General features: G+C 43.5%; 1 protein-coding gene across 1 annotated transcript; it reads right to left on the bottom strand.

Annotated features, from left to right (window-relative positions):
- Nucleotides 1-42: 42 nt before the first annotated feature.
- Nucleotides 43-21,668, bottom strand: DNASE1L3 (deoxyribonuclease 1L3). Its single transcript, XM_039858541.1, has 8 exons — nucleotides 21,421-21,668; nucleotides 15,363-15,451; nucleotides 9,500-9,586; nucleotides 8,786-8,898; nucleotides 6,068-6,180; nucleotides 3,213-3,376; nucleotides 551-647; nucleotides 43-245 (listed from the first exon to the last, which is right to left on the bottom strand). Exons 1-8 carry the CDS (start codon nucleotides 21,559-21,561, stop codon nucleotides 129-131), a joined length of 921 nt encoding a protein of 306 aa, XP_039714475.1. The 5' UTR covers nucleotides 21,562-21,668; the 3' UTR covers nucleotides 43-128.
- Nucleotides 21,669-22,778: the final 1,110 nt, after the last annotated feature.

The raw sequence follows: 22,778 nt of genomic DNA, 5'->3' as shown, positions 1-22,778 counted from the left end.
TTAAAGTCAAGTTGAAAAATGAAAGCATTTAGACCAGTCTTGTTTCCTGAGTTCAGGGAGCAGTTTATACTTGTTAGAGCTCTTTTATTGAGAGGCAAGGAATGGTAAATAAAAAGGTGCCCTTGTATCTAGGAGCGACGGGCCTTGTTTTTCTTCCTTAAAGAGACAGATTTTTTGCTGTTGATGAAGGCCCTTGGAGATTGTAGTTTAAATTCAACTGGAAAGTGGTCACTGACATCCAGGGCCTGTAAAGAAAAAAGGGAGATAAATTTGAGAATTGGGATACACTCTCATTTTAGCGATGAGCAAATTCAGGCACTGGGAGGGAAGGCCAAATGCCCAAAGTCACTCAACAGACCATACACTGGTGAACACCCGTCCCTGGACCAGCTCAATCAGAAATTTAGGTAGGTCTTCAAGTCACAGAATCATAGGCTTTGAGACTCAAATTCCAGTGGCCCAATGTTGTGTCTCCAGTGATGACCTCAGAGGGTGACACCAACCCGTCCTCTCAGGACGGTGGCACAGAAAGACAAGATGGCGATCATACCTCCTGTTCAGTTAACCCATAAGCTTTCTGGAAGTCAAAGGTGCCGTTTGATTTGGGAACGACAGAGCTGACGATCTCTTGTCCCCTCAGCACGATCCTGCAGAAGGGGAGGGGAAACAGTCATGTTAATTCACCCTATTGATTTTTGAAATCAGACCAAGGTCCATGTCTGACACGTGGAACTGACTGAGCAGCCTGGCCCATTCACATGGCGCTCAAAGTCCAGATCTGTTTTTAGCTGGTGCCTGAGACTGGAAAATAGCATCAGCCCCTGCCATGGCACTGTGGATACCAGGACAGTGTTTCCCTGTGTGGACAGGTAGCCCTGGTGGTAGAAAAGAAGATTTTATATGACACATGGACACCACACCACATAGCAGTATCTTGCATCTTGAGAATATTTATTTCCTTTGCAATTATTTTCCCCTGTTCGATTATGAAGAAGGGGCCTGGCTTGTCTGTAGGACTTCCTAAGCTCCCATTTTGATTCAGAAAGAGCAGGCTGCAACCACCAAGCATTCCAGAGGCAAGAGAATTAAGGCAGAATTTACAGTTAGGTTTTCACCAGGATTATTTTTATAGTTATTTTTGATTTATGGCAAATGATACTGTTTTCTCACCTTAGCATTATGAATTTTCCCTTAAAATTAATTTATTTTGGTAAGAAATGAATGGATTTAAAGACAAATACGGAGAAAAACCATAGCACAGCGGCTTTGCAGTGATAACCAAAAATGTGAACGTGGTAGTTAAATGGGTTTTGAAAGCATAAACTCTAATGGATACCAAGTGGGGAGAAGCAGCTGGGATCTACATGGCCCCTACAGACTAGATGAAGAATGACAAGATGAGTCAAAGAGCTAGCTCATGACTATCCATGAGCTTCCCCTGATTCCAGCCAGCTGATTTGGTTTCCAGTGTTTGCTACCAACACCACCCACCATCCGGTTAACTTTAAACTCAGTCCACAAGTAAACTCTTCACATGCAGATGGAGATTTCTTAAAGCAATTCTTTCACACACAGAGAGTCTAGAACAACACAGTTAAGTAAGGTTCCTCCATTTCTCACATCTAGGTATGTGTGTGGGCAGGCCAGCTGATCGTGTAAGCTTTCTGGCGGTTGCCCCAGTGCGTGGGAGGTGTTCAACAGGTATTTGAGCAAAGAGCAAAGACTGGAATTGAGACCATTTCATCTTACTTCCCTTATTAAACATAATGCCTTTTTAGAAACCACAAAAGCCACACGCTATTAAGGAAAGCATAAAATTCAGAACAGCAAAATAAGAAATCAGTCTTTAAAAAAACCACATGTCATCCTGCCATCCTTCAGCATATGTGTGTATAACACCAGGGTTCTAGTAAATACCTTTTTCAACTTATTCCCCCACCCACCTAATCTATTGTGAACATCTTTCCCTGTGATTCAGTGTTCTTCTGCTTCATTGTTTTCAGTCACCTCCCTCCTATTTGCCAGGGGAGAAGAATGGGGCCACAGAAGGGACTTGACTTGCCCAAGGCTGCATAACTGGCATGTGTTTTGCTGGCAGCCCCTCCAAATAGGAGGGAGAGGGCACGGGGCTCAATCTCCTGGAACTTCCCACCTTGCCCCCGCTTTGCCCAATGCTTAGGTTGTTTCCACTTTTGAGGGCTGGAATGAACACTTCTGCAACAAACACTCCAGGCCTGAAAGCTCCAAGAGGAACGAAGGAGGTCACGAGATGAAAATGAAAGCCAGACCTCAAAACTAGAGAAGTAAGACAACTATCTTCTCGCAGATGGCCATCTCACGCTTCCTTGGTGGCAGGCTGAGCCCTGGGAAAGGAAACCACCCATGGGACCAGGTTTCCTAGGGGCCTCCCGACCTGTGGTCTCCTCTATGGATGGGCAGATCGTGAACATTCGCGGTCTTCAGGCACCCTCCGGATTTAAGGAGCAAAAATTAAAGCCGACTGAAAATCTCCAGAGAGACTTTACAAATATAAGAGCATGTTATTTAAATGTGTGTACTTGCATTTAGAAAATGTGCAGCAAAAGCTTTAGAAGTGTGAAAACCCTTGCATTAACTGGCCTCATTTTCAGAGTTTTACCCTAAGGAAGTCATAAATATATAAACAAAATGTATATATAGAATGTTCATTTCAGCAGAACTTTTAATAACAAATCTTTGGTAATATAATAACATAATGCCCAAAGATAGGGGATTGATCGAGTAAACGGTGGCATGTCTTTGCGATAGAATAATTAACAGCAATGAAGGTACTGAGCTCTTACCATATAGTAAGCATTGTGTTATAAGATTTACACGTTTCTGCCTTGAATCCTCATCATATATCCATGGGTGAGGCGCTACTATAATCTCCATTTTATAAGTGAAGAAACAAAGGCATAGAGAGTTTACGTCTCTTGGTCATAGACATATTAAGTAGTAGTGTTTGAATTTAAACCCAGGACTGTCTGACAGCAAAGCCCACACTTGCCACTGCTAAACTACAGTGTCCAGTTAATGCAATTTGTATACTATACAAAGCACTAGGTGGAGAGGCCTGAAATCTAATTAACTCAGCTCTCCAAGACAAGGGCCTCATCTGCCAAGAAGGAGTTTCTTTTCTAATGCATACCAAGCACTGAATGGGCTAGCAGCCTCTGGCAGATGCCTTCTACCTGTCATATGCACAGTTGGTGCTCTTCTTGACTGTGGTGTCCTCTTGGACAGACCATAGGTTCAGCCAAGTGAATCTATGGTCTGTCCTTAGGCGAATGCTTTTCCAGGCCTTCTTGGGGACGTAGGTGCAGCCCGCGTTGAAGTCGCCCATGAAAATGAAATTCTGAAAGATATGACTTGGAGCGTCAGTCACCTGGTGGACATTGTTGCCAAACACTTTTGCTCAGAACTGCTGGCACGACTCCATCTCCCATGCCCAGTAAATGATGGGTTCTGGTATGGGCTAAATTGTGTTTTCCCAAATTCTTACGTTGAAGTCCTGAGCCTCAGTACCTTAGAATGTGATTGTATTTGGGAAGAGGGCCTTTAAAGAGGTAACTGAGGTAAAATGAGGTTATACAGGTGGGCCCTAATCCAATATGACTGGTGTCCTCATAAGAAGAGGAGATTAGGACACAGAGACACAGAGGGAAGACCAAGGAGAGAAACTTCAGCAGAAACCACCCCCGCTGATCTAGCCTCCAGGATTATGAGGAAACAAATCTGTGTTTCTTAAGCCACTCAGTTTCTGTTAAAGCCCTAGCAAATTAATACGGGGTCTTAACTTTTTTTTTGCCTTTTCAAAGAAGAGGCCATGGGTTTAAAAATGAGTCACAGTTTTGATGAGTATTTGGCAGGCGAGTATGTACAAGAGAAGATGTTCTTAACGGGAAAAAAGATGTTCACTATAGCTGCTTCCTCCTGTTCTTGGTCACCACGTTTCTGTAATTCAGCATGTAGCATTAGGTGGGAATAAAAGAACCCTACTAATTTACTCCCTCACATCTTTTGTCTGTGGCTTAAACATGTGAATGAATCAATGCCTTTTGTTCCCAAGCAGGAAAAATGAACTTGGGAGGTGTATTAGACAGCTTTGGCACTGTTCTTTATCTTCTATTGTCTTAAAGTTGGGAATGTATTCCTGTGGAAATTCTGTCTATTGGAGAAGTGGGAAGAACCTTAGGCCACCAACAGAATCATTCTATCTTGGAAATGTTTTTCCCTGTGGGGCTCTTGGAACAGAATTTTAATATCCTTCAATCCAGAGGAAGTATCAGATTTCCTTGTATGTACTATTGTTTGGGGCTGTTGCTGACTTTAGACTTTTCTTCAAAAACATTTTATTTTGACCTCAGTGGTCATGATTTTCCCTGAGAATGATGGGCTCAGTTGAAGACAGAATGTCGTGACCACCAGCTTCTGTTAATAGAGGCAGGATTTACTGAGCATTCACTGTGTGCAGTAAGTGTTTTATAGTTTCCTTTAAATCTCACAAACACTAGGTGGTAGAAAGACCTTTAAGCTCTGTAGAAACAGCATAGAGGGCTGGCTCTATACCACTCAACTGGGAGAAGTCAAGAACCAAACACCAATCTGCCTAACTGAAGGCCCCTCACGAGTTTCCCCTCTCGTTCATTTTTGTGCCACTGATGCCTTCCAAGTGCCCAATGCTTAACAGATGCTCAATACATTCTTGTTGAATGACTGAATGAATTCATAATTTTAGGAATAAATTAATTATTCTTTCTCTTGCTCTGCTCTTTACAAATAAGCAATGAAATCTACCTCTTGTGTTCTCCTTGTCCAGCTCTGTGCTCATGCTTTACTTGACTCATTTTGAACTTTTGGAAGTGAAACTGAGGAAGAAAAGGAATCACTGGAGTCACATCCCAAAAGGAGAAACGAAGAATGAGGAAGAGCTCTCTAGTGCAGGGGTCCCCAACTACCAGGCCTCAGACCAGTACAGGTCTGTGGCCTGTTAAGAACCAGGCCACACAGCAGGAGGCGAGTGGCGGGCGCGAAGCTTCATCTCTATTTACAGCCGCTCCCAACGCTAGCATCACCACCTCAGCCCCACCTCAGATCATCAGGTGTTAGATTCTCACAGGAGCACTGGTCCCTGGTGCCAAAAAGGTTAGAGACCACTGCTCTAGAGCACTTCTATATTTACTAAGTACTTTCACAGACCCTCACAGCCACAGGTGGTGGCATCACTGTTTTCCAGGTGAGGAAATAATTAAGGCTAAAGAGATGGTAGATGTATTCCCCTTCTGTGAGAATAGCACCCCTAGTTTGGGAAACTGCTTCCCTCCTCCACCATAGTGTATGAGGTTGGGGTGGAGCTAACACAGATTTAGCTAATCAGAGCATCTCAACCCCCTCATCACAGTGATTGGTTCAGGGACGGACATTTGACCTAATCAGAGCCAATCACACTCAATCCCAGGGCACTTGTTGCATTGTCAGTTGATCTAGAAGCTCTATCCTAAGCTGCTGAAGGGTGGAGCCAGACCAAAAATGGAGCCCACCCAGAGACGAAAAGAGGGCCAAGAGATGGAAAAAGTCAAGCCGAGCCCTGAGTATTTTGTCTGAGCCCTGGATCCAGCTATGCCTGAACTATTCCTGGACATCTTAGTTATAAGAACCAAAAAATTGCTTCTCTTTTTCATGAGTCAGTATGAGATTCTGTCACTTGCAATTGAAAGACTCTTGACCTCTTTCTGTTTTGCTGTTCTCAACTACAAAGGAGAATGAATAAAATAGTTACCTCATAGGGTTATTAGGAGGATTAAATAAATGTGTTTATGTCCAGCCTCAGCATGGTGCCTGGCACTAGCTATTCCCTTAGTGAATTTTGGCAGCCATTATCAGGGGAGCAGTGTGTGAGTTCCTAAGACCCACATGGATAGTACCCAGGCAGATTCAGCAAGAAGGGTATTTAAGACTGAGGACTCTTAGGGAGCCACTCATTCCTCTCAAGGACCAGATTCTGCCCCTACTAGACGAGAATTCAGCAGACACAGAGGGTCGTCACCTCTGTCTTCCAACGGCGTTTCACCTCCATATAGACATCAGCCAGCTCATCAATCTCTTTAACGGATGTCTCAGGGGTAGTGTGCAGGGGGATAATCACAAAGTCCTTGACAGCTGAGGAACAGGAAAGAGGCAGAGGTCACACATTTTCTTGGGCAATGATCCAAAGACACTGCCCAAGGGAAACAGGCTGTCCTCCCAGGCATGGACTTGTTGTCCGGGTCTCCTCGTTTCCAGAGAGTCTAGCCAGTGGCCGAGATCTGAACGAGCTTAGCATCGCAAGGCCGCTATTTTCAGTACATGAAAGCCTCTTTTCTCCCACTCGCGCGTCGCAGCTAAGAAAAAGCTGGTAGACAATGTTCTTTTCTGGCATTGTGGGAGTTTCTATTTTCTCATTTTTTAAAAAACCGTATTTTCTATTTTTAAAAAATAACAAGCCTATTTGGTTTTTGGACTAAGGAAAAAAGTTTTTTCTAATTAAAAAAAATGAAGCATATCAGTTTATACTCGTCTGTGTTTGTTGTTGTTATTGTTGTTGTTGTTGTTGTTGTTGTTGTTGTTTGTGGAGTGTCTAAAACCCTCCCCACACCAGGAGGGACTGAGGGAGCCTGACTGAGGGAATGTGGATGAGACTCGAAACTGAGCCTTGCCCACTTGCTGGTAGCAGCTGATGAGCTCTGAACACCTCCTCTTCAGGCTTTCCTTCCTTCTACGCCTGGGTCCCCATGCCAACTCAGGACCTTGGTGCTGCTCCTGGGTGGTCACACAGTGGGGAGCAAGGACTCAGACCTGGCAGCTTGTCTGAGTCAACTCAGGACCTGGGTGCTACTGGGTGGTCACACAGTGGGGAGCAAGGACTCAGACCTGGCAGGACCCCACACTGTCTCCAGGACCCCACACTGTCTCCAGGACCCCACACTGATCCAGCAGCTTTATCTCCTGCTCCCCTCCTCCAGCCTCTGTTTCCCTCCTCATCCTCTCTTTGGACACTTTACCCATCCTAATCCCTTTCCCACCAATTAGCTTGTGTGCTCACTGTGCCCTCCCTCCGAAACGCCTTTTCCCCTAGCCCTCTCGAACTTGACTTCTTCAGGTCGCGGCTTAATGTCACCTCCCTATGCCTGATCTCCCCATCTGAGGTGGGCCCCTCACCCTGCTAGTCAATGCATACTGCTTACTTCCTCCATGCTGTGAAATTACTTGCTTTACTTCTTTGTTTGGCCCGCTGGAACCTAGCATGGTGAAGGTAGGCTTATCTGTCTCATCCACCCTCTTGGTTCTAGTACATAGCACAGTGCCTGGCACATTGGAGGTGCTCAGAAATGTTTGTTAACTGACTGAGCGAGCGAATGAATGAAAAGATAGATGAATAGCTAACTCCTTCATCTGTAGTCCCAGATAGAGGGAACAGCTTTTCTTGCATAAGAGAGAAAACTCTAAATAGGACATGGCTGAGGTGCCATCCCATGGGAGAGAGGGAGGCGGGGAGAAGAATGGAAGTGTGGAAGCTCAATACAAACAGGTTTATTTGCAGTTCACAAAGGCCAAGGACTGTTTTGGAGAAAAAATAATCATTACTGGGGAGGGAGCACTCTGAACACTATCCTGGTCAGGATATGTGAATGGTATGCATAACAAAGAGGATTGTTGCCTGTGCTCTCTGAAGGACATCTCTTGCCCCCAAAGCCTCCACCTCCTCTTTTCCTGTTGGCAATTTTTTCACCATTCTCCCATGTTTCTCAATACTCTGCCTCCAGGGCAGAAAAAGCCAGGATGTTCATTTGTGTAGTGTAGATATAGAGGTACATACTTACAGCCCTGCATATATTTGGCCATTATCTATCTCCCCTATTACAACATAACTTTGCAGGGAGAGGGACCTTGTCTGTCTTATCCAGCACCCAGAACAGAGCCTGGCATGTAGAAGGTACTGAAAAAAATATTTGATTCTCTATAGCTTCAATTGGCAAACCAAAGTTATTCTTGACTTTCCACTGAGTGCCACACAGTGCTTAAGAGGATGAGCTCCTGAGCTGGTGGCTTGAGTCACAACCCTGGCTCGTCCATTTCCTGGCTGCTGGGTGACCTTGGACAAGCGACTCCACCTTTCTGAACCTGGGTGTGGTCCTGATTCTCACACTGTAAGGTCATTGAAGGAGTATAGGAGCCTGGGATCCTGTACTCTAATCAGGGATCAATAATTGTTAGTGGCTAATACAAGTAGTATTGTTTTAGAGTTCTGGGTGCAATCACTTGGACTTCCTCTCTACCCCCAGTCTGTGGAAGAAACATCTATGTAGTTACTGGAAGGAGAGTGAGACCCTAGGTTGGGGGTGGGGTGTTCATCTTTGCTGGCCATTCCTTCATTTTTTTAAATGAAAGAATAACTATACTTGATTGGGACTGAGGAATTGCAATAAATAATTTCTATCAGCCTAAATGCTCCAAAGACAGTGGAGTTATCAAGGATTCAAGAAGGTGGACTCCAGGCTGGGGAGATCTTGAGTCATGGCATTCTGTGAAGCCAGACTGGTGCCATCAAACTATACTGCATCCTCTACATTCAGGCATTAAAAGTTCTCAATGGCTTTCTCAGTCAAGCCTAAAGCCTCCCTAAGGATGCTGCATTAACCCTAGGATCGCAGCCCATACTCAGGGCTGCTGCCCATTCATGGGCTCGCTGGGGGAATCACGGGTGAGAAGGGCCTGTGGATCTCACCAGTGTAGGGTGATTGGAACCAGACCACAAAGGGTTCCCTGGAAAACACATCTGCATCTCCAGCCTGATAGTCATGGTAGAGGTAGCTCTCCTTCACGGACACTAGCTTTTCTCTAGAAGAGAAAAAAGAAACCCCACTCAGCTGAGTCAGCTCTCTTCTTACTTCTTTCAAGAAGCAGAAACATAGGTTCCCATGACTTCATTAGCCTCCCAAGGCTGGAGTGCTGGAAGAGATCTTTCACCCTGAAAACAAGGATTAGTCAGCTCTTCTCAACAGCCAGGGCCCTTTGAGAACTGAAGATCTGAGCAGTACTAGTTTTCTGGGGCACCCACAAGTTTATGTTCAGACTTAGAACAAATTACTGGTAGGAAGAAAATGAGAATATGTAGTTCTAGAGTCAGCTGTGCTAGGCAACTCAGGTTTCCATTCCTGGACTAGGACTTGGCTATGAAGAAGGAAGATCTCCTGACCCCCTTGACCAGTCAGCCACTGAGTTAACCAACAAATTAGGTGTTAGGAAGCTGCTCGTGCTTTCTAATTTGCAGAGTTAATACTTTGCACCATCCCCAATTTTGACAGCAAATATTTTGGTGGATATTGAGAACTGGTAAGAGATCAAAATTTGGTTTTGATGAAAATATATGCATTTTGATTCAATTCACAGTCATAACTTATAAACAAACCGTGTTCCAGGAAGCATAGATTATACTTACTTATAGAGAAAAGCATACTGTTCTTTATATGTTTTTCTTCCAAGCCGAGAGCTAATTACATAGTTGTATGTTGTACTTCTTGAATGTCTAGAAAACATAAAGATTTTACATTGCATCTTAAAAGAAAAACATTCCCCTATTGCATAGGTTTCCCTCTCTCCAATCTGCATTCATATTTCCAATGGCATCATGTAGAAGGTCAACCATTTATCATAATCTTTGAGTATAAAATGGGCCACCATTGACTGGGAATGTGACATCTGCCAAGGATCTTTACAGCTATTATTTCTTGTCCTTATAAGGTAGGTGCTGTTGTTACTCTCTTTTGATAGTTTGCAAGCGCAAAGGTAAGATTTGAACCCAGATCCTACTCACTCCCAAATCCACATGCTTTGGCCTACACCTGTGGGAGACCATTAAGAACAAAGATTTTGGCCAGAATCAGCCTCAAACCGCACTCTGGCCCATGGCTGGTGCTGCACCTCCTAATTCCTGGTGGAGCAAACCTCATCAGGTCACCCTGTCCATACACTTCCCCTGAGCATTTGTCATATGCAGGATTCCTAGTAACGTTTATTTTGGACTTTCTTTCCTGTTCTGAAAACCTTTGAAACTATGATTTTGAATCAGCAATTTTTTATGTCCTGGGTACTGCAGATATGGCCTTGAGGTTCCACTGACTCTACCCCTCACCCATTTCAGGGAGACTTGACTCAGTGTGTTTGCCAAAACTGCCGAGAACTCTACCCTGTGCGGTCTAACTCAGCTTTACCTCCTCTGTCCACAAAAAGATCTAGGGCATGTCTAAGCTACAGCATAGTCTCAGGTTCAGTTGAAAAAGAAACAGAGGGATCTTTAGGGGCCAACTTAGATACTACAGTCATTCCTGGGACTTTAGATACATATTCTAAGGCAAATCCGACCACTAGGGTCTAAGGGGCGTGGGCAATGGATTCCTGTAGGCTTCCGGTTTGGGAAGGCTGGCCCTGTTCTGAATCTAGCCTGCCGAGTCTTGAGTTGGCAAACTGTTTGCAAAGACTCAGCTGTGAGGTGACTAAAGCCCCTCTTAGCTTAAGGAAGATAAGGGGACAAACAGGCCTGGCTCTCCCTGGAGTCCACAGTACAGTATAGGGAGGTTGGGGAGAACTGAGATCACTGGGGATGGGAAGACTTGCTCCAGACCAAGGTGGGGACATACCTAGAGCCTCTCATCCCTTCCGTCCCCCATACTTCTGAACACCAACCAGAGCTACTCCAAGGATGGCTGAGGGCACTCAAGCTAGATTAGAGCACTGGCTTTGGAGTCAGACATGACCCACGTTCAAAGGCAGGCTCAGCCATTTCCTGGATGGGTGACCTTGGGCAGGTTCTTCCTATCTGTGCCTCAGGTCCCTCAGCTGTAAGGAAAGCAATCATAGTATCTACCCTATAAGGCTGTTATGGGGAGTAAATGAAATAGCACATGTGAGTGAATTGACAAGATGCCTGGCATGTTGTTAGAGTATTGATGGTAGCTGTGACATGTGCCCACCGGGACCATCATCTGCCATTATAATTCCCTTCATTTTACTAGTAATAGACACTACACGCCATTAGTGATCACTGCTACATGCCGGGCACAGTTATACATCTTTTGTGCATGATTTAATTAGCACCACATCCCAGGAAGAAGGGTTCTATTATTAGCTTCATTTTGTAGACAGGGAAAATGAGGTTAAGTAACTTGCTTGAGGTCATGGCAGAGCCAGGATCCAGACCCAAGTGTCTGAGGTGAGCATAGGTGCCTAACCCCTGTGCTACACCCCCTCTTCCGTTGTCAAAGATCGGATCCAGAAACAGAACACCTGCCGAGGCTAAAAAGAAGGAAAGCTTAGCTCCAACTCTGTGTTTTCAAATGAGAAACTGAGGCCCAGAGAGGAGAGTGGCCAAAGCTATTTCTCCTGGGCCTAATGAGGCTGGATTGACCATTCATTGTGTTTTCCTAATTACAAAAGTATAATAATGACCAGATGTACTGTTTGTTCAATCTAGATGGTAGATACATGGCTGTTATCATTTTCTCTGTGCTTTTAAGTAAGTTTAAATATTTCGGAAGAAAAAGGAAGAGAATAACATTCTCATTGTAGTAAATTTGGAAAATACAGAAAATATATAAAAGAAATCACATTAAAATTTCTTGTAAATTTATACTCTGAGATAGCCACTATCAACATTTTGGTTCACTGCCTTTTAATCTTTTATAAGTTTCTTTTTGCTTACATAATTGAACTACTTGGCACATAGTATATGCTCTAGTTTGTTGTTTAATTTTGTCATGAATCTACAAAAGAAACATTGTATTAGAAGTTTTGAAAAATCAGAGTACATCAGAACCACCTGAAAAGTTTGTTAATAAAAGATTCTTCTCTTACAGATATTCTCATTCTATAGACCGGAGGCTCTTAATTATACTTTTAACTCACTCTGGGGTGATTTTCAGGTGGGTGGGTCTGATTATTCTTTGAGAAAGAATATAAATGACAGAGAAAAAATGGCGTAGATGATAGAGGCTCTGTTCATCCCTCTGGTGACCAAATCAAAGTTGTGATGGAAACAAGGAGCAAGCAGCAAGGAAAAATTGCCTGGGATCTAGAGAAATAAGCCATACAACTAGGGAGAAATCCAAGAAATCGCCCTGCAGTGGCAGAAGGTAGGACAGGGTGAGGATGCGGGGCGGCCCCTTTATGAGGCTTCTGCCTCTGCTCCTACCTCCGGCTCACTCTGTCACTCAGAGGCAGAAGCCTCATAAAGGGGCCGCGTCCACGAGCGGATTTACGCAGTGACGGACCTGCTCACTCTGAGCACCAGTGCCGATTCAGCTGCGCGCAGGGGGCACCAGGGACTTACAGGGAGACATTGTTGGAATGAGGACCGAGGTGAAACACGCTCTGTACAGAAGTACCAGCAGTATCCATTGTTTCCTGTTGAGCCCTCCCCACTCCCAGTGCACGGACACAGTGCCACCATAGCCCTGATGACATCAAACTGGATAACAGAGGTTTCCCCGCCCAGAGGATACTCTGAAACCCCACCTCCCCCAACTGGTGGCCCTATCCAAGCCACATCCAGGTATATATCCTCAGTGAGTCAGGTGCTCCTTGCTGAGCAGCACCTAGACTCACATTGGAGGCAGCTGGCCTCTGTTTCTGGCGTGGCCTTTTGAGGCAACTATAAGCACAGTATCTGTGGATTGCTTGCTCAATCTTAACAGGTGGCCTCAGAGGGGTAGAGCTTGGGCTAAGTTTGGCCTCTCAGGATTGTGCCACTGGATACCAACTTCACAAATCCACACTAATAAGACTGGGAGACTTAGGAGCTTTGCTTACTACATAGACACAGACATGGAAAGGCAGCCAATATGTGAAGACAAAGAAGCAGAAACCATATGAGAGAACAGAACAGAGATCCATATATAATAGAGTCAAGCAATCTAACAGATGCAGAGTTCAAAACACCGGTTGTAAAGATGCTCAGTGAACTTTTGAGAAGTGTAGATAAATTCAGTAAGAACTTCAGCAAAGAGATAAAAAACATAATAATGGAAATGGAAATTATAAAAGGGAACCATTCTGAAATGAAGAACATTATCTGAGATGAGAAGTATATTCAATGGAATAAACGAAAGAATAAACAATGTGAATAAAGAAGAGGATCAAATGCCCTATCTATAGGAGAGAAAACCAAGGACATGAAATCAGAATGGCAAGAGATAAGATGCCTCGCTATAAAAATAATTTAAGGAGCATATGGGACACTATTAAGGCTCCAAATATTCGTCTGATCGGCGTAACAGAAGAAAATCAAGATGTTGAATAGCTGTTTGAAGAAATAATGATGGAAAACTTCCTGAACCTGGTGAGGGAAATGGACATAAAACTCCAGGAAGCTCAGAGAATTCCAAAAATCAAGGATCCAAAGAGGCCCACACCAAGGCACATCATAATTAAAATGCCAAAGGTTAAATACAAAGAAAGAATATTAAAAGCAGCAAGAGAAAAACATAATTACTTATAAGAAAACACCCATAAGACTGGCAGCTGATTTCTCAAAAAAAACTATGCAGGACAGAAGGGCTTGGCACAAAATATTCGATAGGATGAAGACCCAGCAGATACAACCAAGAATAATTTATCCAGCAAAGCTATCATTTAGAGTTGAAGGACAGATAAGGAGCTTCTCAGACAAAAATAAGCTAAAGGAATTTATCCCACTAAGCCAGTATTACAGGAATGTTGGAGGGACTTCTTTAAGAAGAAAAAACATGTATCAAAAACAGGAATAAAGAATGGTAACAACTACATTCCTATCAATAAGTACCTTAAATGGAAAAGAATTAAGTGCTCCAACCAAAAGATAGAGTGGCTGAAAGGATAAGAAAACAAGACCCGTACATATGAAAAGGAAGGGGATGGAAAAGATAATGCTTTGATGGACCTATAAGGTATTTAAGCCAGACAGAGAAAGATAAACACTATGATTTCACTTACATGTGGAATTTAAGGAATAAAAAGAACAAACTAATCCAAAGTAGACTCACAAATGTAGTAGACAATTAGGTGATGGACAAGAGGGGAGGGGGGTTTGGAGGGCTGGGAGAATGGGGTGAAGGGCTAAAGAAGTACAAATTAGTAGCTGATGGAAAGTCCCAGGGATGAGGAGCACGGCATAGGGAATGCAGTTAGCATTAATATGTCGGCTAGGTGGAGGGTCAGGAGAGGGAGGGTGCAAGTGAGGGGATTGTTTTATGAACTATACGAATGTCTAAGCAATGTACCATATACTTGAAACTAAATGAAAAAATAATAATTTAAAAATGATGAAAACAAAAAAAGAATATAAATCATAAATATAACCCAATGTCAGTTAAAACAATTAGAGGATATCATCTTTTAAAATTTTTTTTAATTAATTTTTTTATGGTGACATTGGTTAATGAAATCTGGTAAGTTTCAGCTGTACATTTTAATAGTAAGGCATATATATATATATATACACATACATATATATACACATACACACACACACACACACACACATATTGTGTGTTCACCTCCCATAGTTAGATTTCTTTCTGTCACCACATATTTGACTCCTTTTACCCTATCTACTTCCCCACTCCCCTTTTTTAAATTTTAAATTATAAAATCAACTCAGACTTTTTATAAAATATTAAAATCATAAAGAAGCATATAAAATAAAAAGCAAGGTTCCCCATTCCTTCACTGACCCTGTACACAATGGTCCTCCAATCACAGCTCCCTACCTCCCAGTAGAAACCACTATTAACAGTTTGGAGCATATCCTTCTCATTTTTTTTCTTCCCCCGTGCAAACACACACTTATCCATGTATAATGTGATGTGATGTGTTATTCTACCTACAATTCTGAACTTGTTTTTTTCAATATATTGCAGCCATATTTCCATGCTGGAATATTTAGCTCTAACCCATTCTGTAGCAAACATGATTTTTAATGTCTACCTAATATTTCAGCCTGTGGGCATATCATAATGTCCTATTCACACTCAATCTTTTCTTTATTACAGTACTACTCTGCTCAACCTCTTGTCTGTTTCTTTCACTTCTCTCTCTGCCCTGACTCCTCATCTGTTTTCCGTATTTTAATTTATCACATTAAAACTAGCTGGTTGAAAGTTCTCAGGACAGTGGCTGATGGCATTGGCAGCCTGGGCAGTGTTGGCCACATGAACTGGTGGTGAGGGTGAGTGCTGGCTCTTATACTAAATTCAGTTCCCTGGGGCGTTTCAAGTGCCCTTTCCCTTGATCTTGAGCCAATAGAGGGTCCTAGGGGGCCTCATCTTTACCCATTCAGCCTCTTCTTCAGCAGGGGACATATCATGTTGTAGCTGTCCTTGATTTCCATCAGGAGTATGATGTCACAGCGTTTGATGACCTGCAGAGAAAGAATTCCCAGGTGTTTGAGGCCATTTACTACAAATAATAAAAATATTTTTGAGAGTACTTACTATGTTCTAAATATCAAATTGGATGCTTTGTTAAATTCATTAACTTCTCAGAAATAAATGAAGAACGTTCTGAGGTAGGTGCTGTTAATATGTCCATTTTAAAGACAAGGAGCCTGAGGCTCCAGAAAGCCAAGTAAAGTACCCAGAGTTATCTAGATAGAAAGAGGCTGAACGTGAACCTAGGCAATCCAAATCTGGAGCCCACAATCATATCCAGCAAGTCCTACCTCTTGATTTTGCTTGAATAATAATAATAATAATAATAATAATAATAATAATAATAATACTTATTGAGCCCTTAGTAAGTGAAAAGTACCAGGCCGGGTACTGAGGAAATAAAGAAGCATAATTATAAGAGCTGACATTTATTGTGAGCCCAATCTGAGTCTCACAAACCTTTGAGACAGCTATGATTATTAGCCCATTAAGCACAGAAGGAATCCAAGCTCGGACAGACTGAGTGACTAGCTCAAGGTCACATGGCCAGTATAGGTGGCAGAATCAGGATTTGAACTCAGGGTGGTATGACTAGAAAGCCCATCATGCTAAACTGTTAAAATACAGTCCTCGTCATTAAAGACTCATAGTCCAGTGAGAAGAAACAAATGGAAGCAACTAGCACAATGAGAGGCAAATGCAATTTGTGCTAAACAAAAGTCACAACTGTGGAAAGGTTGAGAGATAATTACTTCTGCCCAGAGGATCAGGGAAGGCTCCACAGAGAAGATGGCATTTGAACAGGCTCTGAAAGGTGAGAAGGAGCTCAGTAGATAAAGAATGAAGGAGAGGCTCCTTTAGAGTGAGCAAACAGCCTGAAGATCAGGGTGCAGACCAAACCCGCATCCCTTGGAGACCACGGGAACCTGTCTGTGTATGTGATCCTGGTGGGCTCAATGCCTCGGGATTTATCGGTCAAGGACAGGACATCCTCAAGGTTAATTCTGTCCTCTCACACAGCCGCCAAGGACTTGGAGCAGGAGGAGCATGCCACTGGCCCTATTTGCAGAGTATATGTCTGGCTCCCTCTCTAGAAAGGTGAAGCGGGGAGAGCCACTGCACTTGTTTGTGCAGTCTTTAAGTAGCTGCTGAGGGTAGAGATGCACCTATGCAGTGACTGAGGAGGAAAACTACGTCTGAGTCTGGATCCTTCCAGCAAAGGGCTTGAAATTTATGGCATCATTCTTGCAGGGTTTCCCAGGGAGAGCCAGGTGCTGCTCACCAAGCCAGCCTGCTGACTTGTGACTGCCAGACCTTTCTGGATGGCACTTTAGAATACGCGTCAAAAGCCTTAAAAAAATGTATTCACCCTTTGGTCTAGTTTTTCCACTTTGAGGAATGCCTTCTATTGTAAAGAAATATCTAGTATTTCTCTGCACTTTAGTTTCCTCATCTATAAATTGGGATGATTGATAGTCATTTCTTCACAAGTTTGCTGGAGGATTAAATGAGTAATTAGAACAGTGCCAGCCATATAGGGGGCACACAATAAATTATTATTATTATTACTTGTACAGATCAAAGAGGAAGATGCATTGCAACAACAACAACAACAAAATGGAAACAACCTAAGTATTCCCAAATAGGAAAGCATTAAATGAAATATATTGAAAACATAGCTTAAAGTATTATATAGCATTAAAAGTCACATTTTAAAGGCATGTTAACATATGAATTACTTGTAATATAAAAGCAGAATATAAAATTGATGATATGAGGTATTTTCCATGCTGCAAAATAGATGCAGACTTACTTGTTTATTTTTGCATAGAAAAATGACCATAACAAAGTTACTCAAATGCCAGCAGGTGTTCTCTTTGAATGACAGGATTCTAGGTGATTTTTTTCTTTATATGTTTTTATATTTTCAAAATTGTCCATAATGACTATCTTTAATTTAATGAAATTAATGTATAGATTATAAGCTTATAATTTTAAATATTAAAGTGTTATTGTAAAAAAGAACACTGCTTGATGAGAAAGGAATTGTGGGGGATGAGATGGCCAATATTTATTAAGACATGACAAGTGTGATTTTAACTCATGTAATGTAAGTGAAATAAAATGTCTTATATCTATAAAGTGCCTAATAGGGTACACGGTAGTTACTGATTTCTGCTTCCCATGGATGGTCCCCTCAGCACCTCTGAGAATATTTCCTGTAGACTGGAATCCCCACTGTAGTCAGCAATAGCTCAGGACCCCATTATCAGAATCCTCCTGGGGATGGAACCTATAGCTTTAGCTGTTCAGCCTTCATCAGTCCATCCACCCATCTATCCATCTGTTGGTTCATCAGTCTAACAAAGTTTTCCCAAGGGCCTGCTGTGTGTTAGACAACGTGCTAGACCTTGCTTTATTCATTACTTTATGCCCGGCTCCTAGCACAGCATCTGGCACGGTCAAAGGAAGAGGGGAGGGAGCGAGGGCCATACTGGAACCAGATGAGGCAAGTTTATAAAGCACAAATGTCTTCCCGTGTTTAAATCTTCTTTATGGCATTGTAAGAAAAATGGGACTATATTTCCTATTCAGTTTTTTAGAAAATAATTTTCTAATTATAGAAATAATGTTGCCTATTGTAGAAAATTTAGATAATGTAGAAAAAAACAGATTACAAAAATCACCAGATAAACTGAAATCCTACCACTCAGACGCTTTTTCATATATTTCCATATTTATATACATTTACAAAATTGGCATCAGGATGACTAGTCCACTGGTTCCAAGTATAGACTTTGAGTCAAATGGCCTGTAATTCACATCTCGACTGTATCACTCGCCAGCTGTGTGACCTGGAGCAAGTCACTTTAGCTCCCTAAACTGCCAGATTCTTCATTTGTGAACTGGGACAACTCCCCACTCATGGGGGTTAGATGACATAATGGATATAAAATGCTTGGCCTAGTCCACAGCACAGAACAGATGCTCAGCAAATAATGGCAATATTTATCATAAAGGTTTTTTTTTGTTTTTGTTTTTTGTTGTTGTTGTTTGTTTTTTTAGCCTAATAGTACAACGTGTTTCCCCAACAGCCAGTAAGTATTCAGTTTTCAAATTCATTCATGGCACATATTTCTCTGGCCCAATTTCAGGCCAGAGGACCAGGAAAAATACATTTTCTCTGGCTCCATCTCTTCAGGAGGAGGACTTAAGGAGGAGGGTCCCTGTAAGTCCCTCCCAGACCTGAAACTCAGCGAGATCCTCCCGACTCTTGTTCACAGAGCGGGATGGGAACAGGGGCTATGCATGGCCTGCGGTGAAGGATCCCAGCAGGGAGTGTCAGGAGTGGGCCTGGGGAGAGGGGAAGGGCAGTCTAGAGAACTCTAGAAAAGTCTGGGGCAGAGAGCAGCCTTGAAACCCTCATTCCTGTCTCTAAGCAGGGAGCAGCCCGGCGTGGTGAAGGGCCCAAATGGGATCGGTCAGGCCTCGGTTCTGATCCTTATGCTTACTCGCTCCATGACCTTGGGCAACTTACTTTACCTCTCTGAACTCCGGTTGCCCCATCTTCAAAATGGGCACACTAATTAGAGGAGTCGTGAGACTGAACTTGGACACTGCATATTAGGGGCCCAACGCACAGTCAGCACACCTGATTACGTGCTGTAAGCTCTGCAAATAGGGAGTCAGTGCCTCTCACACCCACCATCTCAACCCCAGCACCTCGGAGTGTCTGGAGCATGGCCAACTCTCAATGAGTATTTGTTGGATGAACACACACTACTCTTTAAGGACACAAACCGAAGAAGTCGCAGACAGGAGGAGCCCTGCCCCTGCAGGCTTTGGCATCTGGAGAACTGCTCGCAGTACTGGTCAGCAAGCCCAAGATGGAGAGTGCGGGCCTCCCTCACTCTCCAACCTCCCCAGCAAAGGTCAAAACGACAACAGCATGATGATGCTGGGCTCGTCTCCGTTGTGACAAATCCGGTGTGGACAAGTGAAAAAGGCATCTCCACTTATATGGCTGGGTTGTTAGATGGTTGGATTCGATCCTGGCTCTTCTTACTAGCTATAGAAAGCTGGATAAGTCACTTCACCATTCTGAGTCTCATTCTTCTCAGTTATAAAGTGGGAGCACCGCCACTTACATCGTTGGATTAAATAAGAATGTACAATCCGTTGCCTATAAGTAGATGCTCAGACAAGGGGCCCTGTGCACACTACTATCCCGAGTGCCTGGGATTGGAGTTTCCCTGTAAGTGCTCCAGGTAGCTCTGGCAGTGTTTTGGGATGGCCTCGGTTTACAGGATGGTTTTGCAGTGATGGAGAAGGTAAGGAGGCTTGACAAAGACTTCAGACAAACTTGGAGTTTGTTGTGATGGACTGTCCATCAGTCAGCCCTCCAGGACACAGTAGTTAAGAGAGGTGCTGATTATAGGCCACCCAAAATGGAATCACCAAGGAACAAAATGACAGCCTCTTAAGGCTGTGGTGACATTTCCTGGATGGAAAAAGTAGGGAAGGTGATGGGAACTCAGCAGGTACCCAGGCTCCATGGGCCTTTGTGTGAGGAAGCAGGGAAAATAGTTTCCCTGCATGTCAGAGCTCCCAGTTGAGTCAGAGAGTCATGGTTCTCACAGGCTTGGCATGACTGTCCTGGCTAAACAATGACATCCAGAGGGCCTTGGGTACCATCCAAAGGGCAGGGACGACCAGGTCTGAAAAGACCGTCTAAGGAAGAGCAGAGCATGCCAGTTCTCGCTCTAATCCATTTTGCTTAATAATAACAGCAGCTCATGTTTTTGATCACCTGCCTTGTGGCCAGCTTTGCCGAGGGCCTTGTTCACCTTGATTTCTCTCAGCCAACCTATACTACAGGCTGTATAAAGCCCATGTTACTGAAAGGCCCTGGGAGACTCAGGGAGCAGAAGGGACTTTCCAAGTTCGCTCACCCTGCTGCCAGGTAGGATCTGAACTTGGGGCTCCTGGCATTCCCAGTGTACCATGGTACTTCAAGGGTTTTCTAAGATAGAAACACCCAGTAGAGTCCTGGCAAAGGTTTCAACAGCCAGTACCAAAAATAAATTAACCTGTAAAGAGAGTCAACTGACTCCAGAGAAGTGTGAAAAGAGAACCCAGGCATTGAGTACCCAAAGAAAGTCTTATCTACATGGAGAAAAAGATTAGAATTGGGAGTTGGGAAAAGGTTGATGGGGTGAGAGGAGGAAAGCAGGGAGAGAAAAAAGAGAGAAGGAAGGAAGGAAGGAAGGAGGGAAGGAAGGAAGGAAGGAAAGAAAGAAAAGAAATGAGGAAAGAAAGAAAAGAAATGAGGAAAGAAGGAAGGAAAGAAGGAAGGGAGGAAAGAAGAAAGCAAACAAAAACTTGTTCTGCATTGATGGTTAAAAGACCAGCTAGGCTGGGATCTCGGCTCCCCACCCAGTCACTCACCCACCAGCTGTACAAAGATACAGCTGGAATAGGTCCATTGTTCATCATCTCTACATGGGGAATAAGAATCCTCCTTCCTAAGGGTGTTGAAATGAAATCCTCTATTTATAGTGCCTGACACAGCATTCGATAAACAGTAATGAGAATTATAGTAGCCAACCCTTACCTGAGCTTACTGTGAGCCAGGTACTGGCTCCTCCTCTCCCCCCATAAACCTTTTCCCAACTCCCAATTCTAATCTTTTTACATTTACCAGCTCACGTGTTCCTCACAACAGCCCTACAGGGAGGTACTGTTATTGTCCCCATTTTAAGAAGATGACACAGAAGCCTGGAGGGGTGAAACAATTATTGTAATTATTGCTGTTGTTATTGTTACAAAGTTCCAAGCCAGCTGCTGCCTTCACTCTAGGGATTAACTTTAGTTAAATTTCACCTCAATGTCTTCAAGTCTGAAAGCAGTAGAGGATGTGAGGGGTGTCCATCAATCCTTTGAGAAAAAAGGGGCTCACCTCGACAATGACATCCATGACGTTCTGGTTCTCCTTCTTGGATTCCCCAAAGGACCTCACGTTGAAGGAGCAGATCCTCAGGGCCAGAGCGCTGTTGATGGCGAGGACGAGAAGCAGTAGGGAGGCCAGCGGTTGTGACATCCTGGCGCTCCTGCTGGGTTCAGGGCTCAGTGAGAAGACGGTGGTGTTTGCAGTGTGGGCTCCCAGTCACCTCCTCAGGCCACTTCCTCGGTCTCTGCTGACTTATAAAGCCTGCAGATAACAGGAATTACTGGATTCCCTGTTACTACTTTCAGTTCTGTGAGGAACTGAAGATCATGCATTTTTTCCTTGAGGAAATGAAGGAAATGGGCTAGTCTTTTAGGAGCTCCTGTTTTCATCACTCTGGTGAGGAAATTGGCCTGCCTAATTTAGGCACCATCCTCTACAAAGTCACTCCTATTCCAACTGAGCGCCAGCTGTGACATCTGGTCATCTTTCCTGTTGTCACAAAAGGCCATGTCCCTTTTCCTGAACATCGATGGACTGAGAAGTGGTCCACACCAGAGGGCGCCTGGAGTGATGGAGCCTCCTGCAGTAGTGGTGGTGGTAGGGGGCAATAAGGCAGGGACAGTGCTATGTTTTCTGCCATCGCTGAGATTTAGTTGCCAGCTGTTCTTGGACACACCTAGGATCTGACTCTCTAATTCCTTGGTGGGTGTAATCAAGGGTCACGTCCAGTTTAGATTACATAATTTTTGGGCGGTTTTGCTGTATGTAATTTAACACACCAAATGCTAGCACTATGTTGCCAGGGAGAGCTGTTGCTGGTCTGCTAGAATAGGTCAGCAAAATGTCCTTGGACTAGAAGGACAAAAAGCAATTAAAGCTCCTGGAGTGACCCATGATTCAATCTGATATTACTTTAATGTTTGTGAGAATCATGTGGCCCCGAGAAAGGAAGGTTTTGCAGGAATTGTAAGATTTCAGCCCAAGTGACTTTTAGAGATTTGGGCAGGAAGATATGAAGATCTGAAAAGTAAAAAAAATACAAAATTCAATCGAGTTATAAACCTGGCTAAGATTTGCAGACTTTGGCAAGGAAAATTCTTCTGTGAAGAGAGTAGGTAATGAGAATAACTTAAAGCCAGCATTAAGGTCAACATTAAGATCACCTTCCCTTAAAGTGATGGACATGTGGTTGGCTGTAGCCACAGGGAAAAGCGAGTATGCGTGCAATGCCAATATATACCCAGTCAGCATCCTGGTCAAAATCTCTGGCCAAGTACGCCCAGGCATTGTAAGGAGATAACTCCAAATAGTACATGGGAGGAAATAATGGTTTCCTGAGCTGCCAATGAGATGAATCTTCCTATTGT

This window comes from Pteropus medius, unplaced genomic scaffold (genome assembly GCF_902729225.1).
Source record: "Pteropus medius unplaced genomic scaffold, Ma_sr-lr_union100, whole genome shotgun sequence".
In the NCBI taxonomy this organism is placed as follows: Eukaryota; Metazoa; Chordata; class Mammalia; order Chiroptera; family Pteropodidae; genus Pteropus; species Pteropus medius.
The sequence above is the reverse complement of the archived record's forward strand: the minus strand, read 5'-3'. Positions and strand labels throughout refer to the sequence as shown.